Source organism: Anopheles coustani, chromosome 3 (genome assembly GCF_943734705.1).
Source record: "Anopheles coustani chromosome 3, idAnoCousDA_361_x.2, whole genome shotgun sequence".
Lineage (NCBI taxonomy): Eukaryota > Metazoa > Arthropoda > Insecta > Diptera > Culicidae > Anopheles > Anopheles coustani.
This window is the reverse complement of record NC_071288.1, coordinates 51,357,434-51,364,393: the sequence shown is the minus strand read 5'-3', so window position 1 is coordinate 51,364,393 and position 6,960 is coordinate 51,357,434. Positions and strand designations below refer to the sequence as shown.

Sequence of the window (6,960 nt, the reverse complement as noted above, 5' to 3'; positions counted from 1 at the left end):
TTCTTCCAACCCATCCCCTGCACGAGAGAATGTGCGTTAATTAACTTCTGATCCGCGGCGCCGTTTCCACGGGCAGGCTGACTTTTTCCATTTGAATTTTTCTACAATCGGCAACCGGATCGGTACCGTGGGGAATGGGAAGAATTTCCCATTTTCGTAATCCTTAAAAATGTGTTAATTATAACGTCGATGAGTGGGCTCGTGAAAAATAGCTCGTTCGGCAAATCAACCAAAGCCCGTTTTGGGTTCTCGGATTCGGAAGAAGGATGGCTCACTTTAAAAAATATTTTCAACTGTACACCACAAGCGAATGGAAAACGAAAGGAATGTTCATTCTGTCGCAAACATGTCCCGGTGAAGAAGTAGAAAATTGATTGAATATTCCCGCTCCCAAAGGGTATTCTCCAGGGCCGCAGGGGAATTGAAAACAAATCCCGAATATTATTTATTCGCCAAAAATGCTAAATATGAGCATTTATTTACTCCTTTCCGTTTGCCCTGGACTGCTTTTTTTCACACCACCCGTATTTTGGTCTACTCTGGAAGGTCCTTTTTGTCTTGGTTTGCTACCGTGTGGATGCCTTTTCATTCGGCGCGAACGTGTCGAAGAAAAGAAAAGGTTTCGGGTCTCATAAAAAAGTCACGACTGCGAACCCGAACCCGGGAGTGGCTCAAACACATCTATAAGCGTTCGATAAACATAATCTTTGGGCCATAAATCTTGTCTGCGTGCGAGCGCAGTGGCGGGGCCAGTATTTTACCCATGGAAAGGATTTCAATTTTTCCCTTTTCGCGGCGGGTAAGTGAATGTGTACAACTGAAAAATGCGGTTGGATTAAGGGCGAAAATGAGAACGCCACAATGTGACGTTGTGCCGGAGTGCAAGCAGGTTTCGACTGAGCAAGGGAGTGGTTTTCAGGTGCTTCTTTCTTGCAAAATATTGTGTTGGTTTCTAAGATTTGCATCAGGCGGAGCATGAAAAAGCGGGTATTGGGTTTTTGTCTTTTATTATTCTGCACAACGCACAAAACGTGATGTCTCAGGGACATTCTGTAGCATTTACTCATCCTTTTACATCCTTCCATATCCTTCGTCCTGAATGCATTAATCCCCTCCCCGACAAGCTCTCGGGAAGCGCGCTGGTGACTCAATTTGTACGCAATTGAATTTCCGGCCCTTCGTTACCAATTTTAAAACCCGTATGCGCCATATGTGCCAGGATCAGTTCGATCCCGAAGGAACGCGGCCGGCAACCATTGTTGCGGTGACCGGCAGAAACAAACTACATCAAAAGAAACCTATAGGCCACTAACGCCAGCCGAAGGGTCGGGGACATTAGCTTTGGCGGGTAATTTTTCGATCGTTCCACTCGGATCCGGCTTTTTAACGTTAATCAAAAAATTATATCTTCCGCAGCCGGTTTTCCCCCGATGGGACATCGGTGATATTGAATTTCGATATTTTAAAAATGCCATCAAAATATCATTGTTTGACAGGCATTTCACCCAGCGCCCTCCACCCTCCACCGGGTAATTGCGTTCGGTCCCAGGATGGGTTTTGCCAAATTAATACACCACGGGCAAATGCGCCCCGTGCGGACTGCGGAAGGGCCATTCGGGTAAAACCGATAAGGAGTGATTTTCTGTTGGGTAACAATTTAAAAAAGAAAATGCCTCATCCCTCATCCGCCTTCCGAACCGTATTGAGTTACGGGCCGTTTGCCGATAAACAGCATTAGCAGGCATAACAATGCGCGCTGGTCATTCGTACCCCCGAGAGAGGGTGTATGGATGGGAAAATCCGGAAAAATCAAACAGCATCCACCGGGGGCCCATCGAACCGGAGGGGGAGCAAAAGCGGCCATGTTATTAAAGGACAACGAGAGATAAATTCAAATGGTGTCCCTGAAGACGGGCTGTTGAGTTCCCTCTGGAAAGCCTTGGAATCGAGCGATGGAGCTCACGATCTGTGAATTGGCATTTTATGGAAATTTTATTGCCTCGGCCACCGAAAACATCCGAAAGCAGCCGGGAGCGCAGCCTTTTTATCATAATTTGGCAATGTCGAAGCATTCCGAAGATATGGAAAACCCATTCGCCGCCAGTATGTCCCACCGTGCGGAAGTGTGTTTTAACGAGTTTAAGCGGTTGTTTATTAGCCTCCCGTGAATGGGATGATTATGGCCGCGCCACAAGGCAAAGCCCGCGAGGAGCTTAGGGCACGGTTTTCCACCATATTTTTGTGTGGCAATTTTCTTTGCTTCGCTCAAATCATGATTGACGATTTCATTGACTTTCGGCACTGAAAGTGTTTGAGTCGGGAGTGTGTCCTTATATTGGTGGTTTTCTTCGCCCTTTCCTTGGCCAACACTCGTTTCCCTTTCTACGGTAAATTGGTGGACTTTTGGAATTTTTAATTACAACCACACAATCAAACCAGGAGTACTAGGGCGCACAGACACACACAGTGGTTTGACATTAATCAAATTAAACTTTAAATACCTTTCGCTTGGTCGACGGGTTTTCCACGCGGGTACCGTTCGCCCTGTCAATCGTTTGCTCATTAACCACGGGCAATAAAATTCGAATAAAAATAATTCCATTCCGGGTGCGAGGACAGCCCACGGGACGAAGGAGGAGGGAAATGGGAACGATATTGCCCATCGGAGTGCAGGAGTAATTAAATCAATCTCATTTGAATTCCAACCGTCGCGTTTTACCACCAGGAAGCTTACTGCTGGAGTGGAATAAAAAGAAAGTGGAGCCAAAAAACGTCCTTCACTTATATTGTCACGGAAACCACTTTATCTTTTGACTTAAAAAGGGAGTAAAAGAAAAGATTCTCTTATAGACGAGTGTAGGTTTTTTTTACTTACATCCGCTTTTTGGACGATATCTTTTAGGCTAAGGGCACGTCCCTTTCATCCGGTAGCTCACGCTATGGCCGTGGCTTATTGTATATCGCTCATTTAGGGCCGGGCGTAATTTACAATCTTGTTAATCAGAGTTTTACGTCTCTGTCTTGTGTCTGTTTTTTCCTACTGACATCCTCTTGGGCTTTCGAGGCAAAGAAAATGCCCCAAGCAAAAGAAAATTCCTCAACAGAGATAGTCAAAATAAAATTCGGAATGTTTCACATTCAACGGATGAGAAATTGATGAATAAATTTGAAAGTTATTGGTCTAATTAGTGTCGTAGTCCGTTTGGAGAAGGACAAGTGGTCGTAAGTAGTCGCGGTCAGTCGCGTTGAGGTGGCTTGCACATTCCAGGACGGTCGTTAAAAAACGATGGGACGGAAAATCGTAAAGCATATTATAAAAATGCCTTACCTTCCGCTGGTCAATACGTCTCACGTTTTACTGTCATTTTTTTTGCTCTTTCCTTGGGTTTCTATTGCTTTCTTGGGTAGCTAACCAATGGTGCCGTCGCCACTTGAGCGGCCTGATTGATGGTAATGATTCCTGGAAACAGTGGGAATTTTTTTCATTGTTATGTTTAATGGGCAATTGCAAATAAAATGTGTGATATTAATCGTCATGAAATACCTATCCACTTTTGCGTGTTTTAATATGCATTTCAAATATTAATTTTAGGAAGGATACGCCACAGAGTTCGGTTTGATAAGTATAAATGAGTTGAAGATATCACAAAAGAATCCCATTTTCTGGTCCTGGAATTGTACGGTTTGAAGAGGGAAACCCTTGCAAAAGAAAAGTCTTTTGATTTAATAGAAAACCCTTACAATCATGGGAATCAATTAATTGTATGTCTGCCAAGTAGATTTTTTTTCAATTTTAAACAGCAAGTGGACTGATACAAATGCAATTGTTACGATGCTTTCTGTTGGTCAATCAATAATGTTGCTTTCTGTTGGTCAATCAATAATGTTGAAGGAAATGAATGAATCTCATCAAATGGTAATGGTCGACAAAAAATTACACGTCGTCAATAAAGACCACACACCCGACTTGAATGATTAGCAACGTGTCGAAAAAACGTTAGATTAAGATGTAATGTAGTAATAAAAAAGTATACCGTTGATTTATTTTTGAATGTATCCCATATTGTTCCTAAAAAAAAATAAAATAAGGGTTTATTATAGTCAAAGTTTACATTTAATATATTTTCAAGTTTTTCTTAGTTTTTCATAACTTTTGTAAATATCCCAAGTAGTCTTCGTGCTAGCATCCAATTTCGGGTTAAGTCAAGGGTGGAGGCCGACGTACTTTCGGCCTGTATAAAACAAAGGGCGCACGAAGATAAAAACCCTTTTTCTTGTACCCGCAGATCGGAATAAAAATAGTGAAAGTTTAAAAACGCCACTTAGGACGTTTAAGGAAATCACTTTTTTTTATTTCACATCAGTTTTCTTCTTATAATGTTTGGAGTTGCGTCTTGAAACTAAGAATGGATAGTTGCAACAATAAAGCTAAAGAAAGCAAACATTTTATGGTAACATCGGAAATAGTTAGTAAAGTGCTATCGAAATGGCTACAATCGGTAACATTTGGAAGGCACTTTTGCCGGTATGTGGAGTGTTAAACCATTAAACCAAGTGCATGACCCACATAAAGGAATCCGGAAGCTAGCACTCTTCAGTCTGCACCCATCATCGTCGACCAAAGGCAACCTTCTGCCGATCACAGATTCATTCCGATCACAGATATAAAGTGGAAGGACGTGCCCGATTTCCGTTTTATTTTTCTCGATCTTCATTGCAATTGTGCGATCATTCAATGCAATGTTGCCGAGCGTCTTCACACGCAAGCAAGATTAAGGAAAGAATTTCATTGCCTAGAAGATTGGTTGTTAAATATTTTCGTCTGATCTTGACATTTTGCGAAATACATCGAATTTCAACGCGAACAAAAGGAATGGTTCGAAATTACAGCTGATGTATGCGCATTTATGCCATGTAGCATAAGCAAAAGTATAGCGATCACATGAAAAACAGCTTGATGACATATAGCATAAGAACTGGTGTTAGCCTTGTCTTCCAGCGACGATATCGTGATGTGCGTCACCTCTTCCATCGAGAGTGTCGTGATGGCCGTCACCTCTTCCACCGAGAGTGTTGTGATCACCGACGGTTTGCAAAAATCCGCATCCTGTTGCGTGGTACGCCACTTGTGCTCGGTACGCTGAAAGATGTGTTTTAGGAACGCATTGATAACGTTCTCGTCATTTTTTTCCAGAGTTGTGCGTCTAGAGAGCACACGAGCCGTTTCTAAAATAGATAAAATGATAATTGATGTAACCGATTGACATAATTGCTTGCCATGTAGTACCTGAGTAGAGCGTGGAATTGATCGATTTGCAGTAATACAAGATAGCGTAGTTGTCATAATCTACGCCGAGAATTTCCATAAGGCTTTCTGGAACGATAGTTTCGAACATCTTAATATCATTTTCATTTTAAAGATTAACTTTGACACCTATTTAGGACAAAAATAAAAAAAATCTGCTAAGGCATGATCATAGCGATGCCGCTGAGAAGAGCGTTCCTTGAATAATGCAATAATGTTAATAATCAATAATAAGAGATTCAAAATGAGAGAAACAATAAATGGAGTATGATATTGGACCATGTTAAAACATATGATAGTTTTGCAGAATGTTCAAGGGAATGTTCAAGTTTTCAACTTTTTAATCTTCTTCTTCTTGGCGTAACGACCGTCTTCGGTCGTGCCTACCCGTATGGGTTTATCAGCATTTTTCCCTTCCAGTACGTGAATAGTCAGTCGTCTCGTACAAGGGAGGGTCTCGATTGGATTGGAATCCACACACCTTTTTCCTTATACTTACCCGGCTCATCGCTTTTGCTCGTGTTGAACCGTTCGGAGAACTTGGGAACTTTTTTGGATTTAAGCTCTTCCGGTTCTGCGTTACCACCAACATAGACCGGTGTTCCATGTTCAGTGATTTGGTACGACTTCAGAATATGAAAGCTTCCGTTCTCCGCGGCTCGGTAGTTCATCACCACGCAATCCTCCTGCTCGGGATCGGATGGATCGTACAACCGGCTAGCTTCGTACCACATTCCGGCAAACTGCGGATAAAGGAAATTTTAGGTCAAACTGGGTTAGCAACCAGTAGATGCACGTGAAAGTTCTCACCTTTGCTTCATTGAAATGGTATGGGTTCATTGTCATGCACGTTTTCGTAAAGATGACACAAAAGCCCGAACCTGCAGCACACCACCAGCAAACCATCAGCAGCAAACATTTCGGAAACGAACACATTTTCTATGTCCACCAAATCTTTAGTTTTTATGCAATTGATGGTTAAAATAATGCCGATGAAATATTTTTTTGACAACGTCTCGTTTATGATTAAGCGTTTGCTCAGCAATGGCTGTAAAACTAACACCCCGAAACCGTACAATCTTAGGAAAGAGTTGTTTACTGGACCTTTGGCGGCTAACTGATATGAATGTCAAACTGCACTGTGTTTGCAGCTGCCGAATAGCTCGTGCGGCTCGAAGTAGTAAACGCACGAAGATAAAGTACAGCGAGGTAGTATGTGTTCTATTCTGGTTCTAGCTTTTGTGCGCAAACGAACTGCGTTTGCGGGACCGTCATTAGCTTCTCGATGACGATCGTTCCCGTTGATGATCCCGTTTCGTCTGGTCTAGTGAAGTCTGTTGGATTTGCGTTACAACCCAGCGAAAGGATTTGATCCTATTCGTCCGGAGAGCTGTTGAACTATTGAGAGCTGAACACGAAATTTACGTAGAAGTGTAACTCTTACTTCTATTATCTTCCTGTTATTTTTCTCTTTCGCTTCCGAGGGTTCATATCTGCTCCTAGAAGCAGGAACATGAGAATTGTCGCTTTTGGATTGGACGAAGATAAACCCTGTTCAGTAGAGTTTTAAAAAAATGGTTTAAGCTAACTATAGCGCTAACGTTGAGTTTGACCTGATACTAATTTGGTAATCCTGGCTTTCAATAAGCATGTTT

The 6,960-nt window shown here is 42.2% G+C and overlaps 1 protein-coding gene across 1 annotated transcript; it reads right to left on the bottom strand.

Annotated features, from left to right (window-relative positions):
* Positions 1-4,141: 4,141 nt before the first annotated feature.
* On the bottom strand, positions 4,142-6,421 carry LOC131272448 (apolipoprotein D-like). The gene is made up of 4 exons (XM_058274178.1): positions 6,116-6,421; positions 5,805-6,048; positions 5,288-5,374; positions 4,142-5,226 (listed from the first exon to the last, which is right to left on the bottom strand). Exons 1-4 carry the CDS (start codon positions 6,239-6,241, stop codon positions 4,856-4,858), a joined length of 828 nt encoding a protein of 275 aa, XP_058130161.1. The 5' UTR covers positions 6,242-6,421; the 3' UTR covers positions 4,142-4,855.
* Positions 6,422-6,960: the final 539 nt, after the last annotated feature.

Excerpts from the sequence above, each read along its gene's own strand:
- LOC131272448 (XM_058274178.1), bottom strand. The coding sequence starts at position 6,241 with ATGTGTTCGTTTCCGAAATGTTTGCTGCTGATGGTTTGCTGGTGGTGT. Across the intron at positions 6,049-6,115 it reads ACCATTTCAATGAAGCAAAG|TTTGCCGGAATGTGGTACGA; the intron begins GTGAGAACTTTC and ends CTTTATCCGCAG. Across the intron at positions 5,375-5,804 it reads GAGCAAAAGCGATGAGCCGG|AAAGCCTTATGGAAATTCTC; the intron begins GTAAGTATAAGG and ends CTATCGTTCCAG.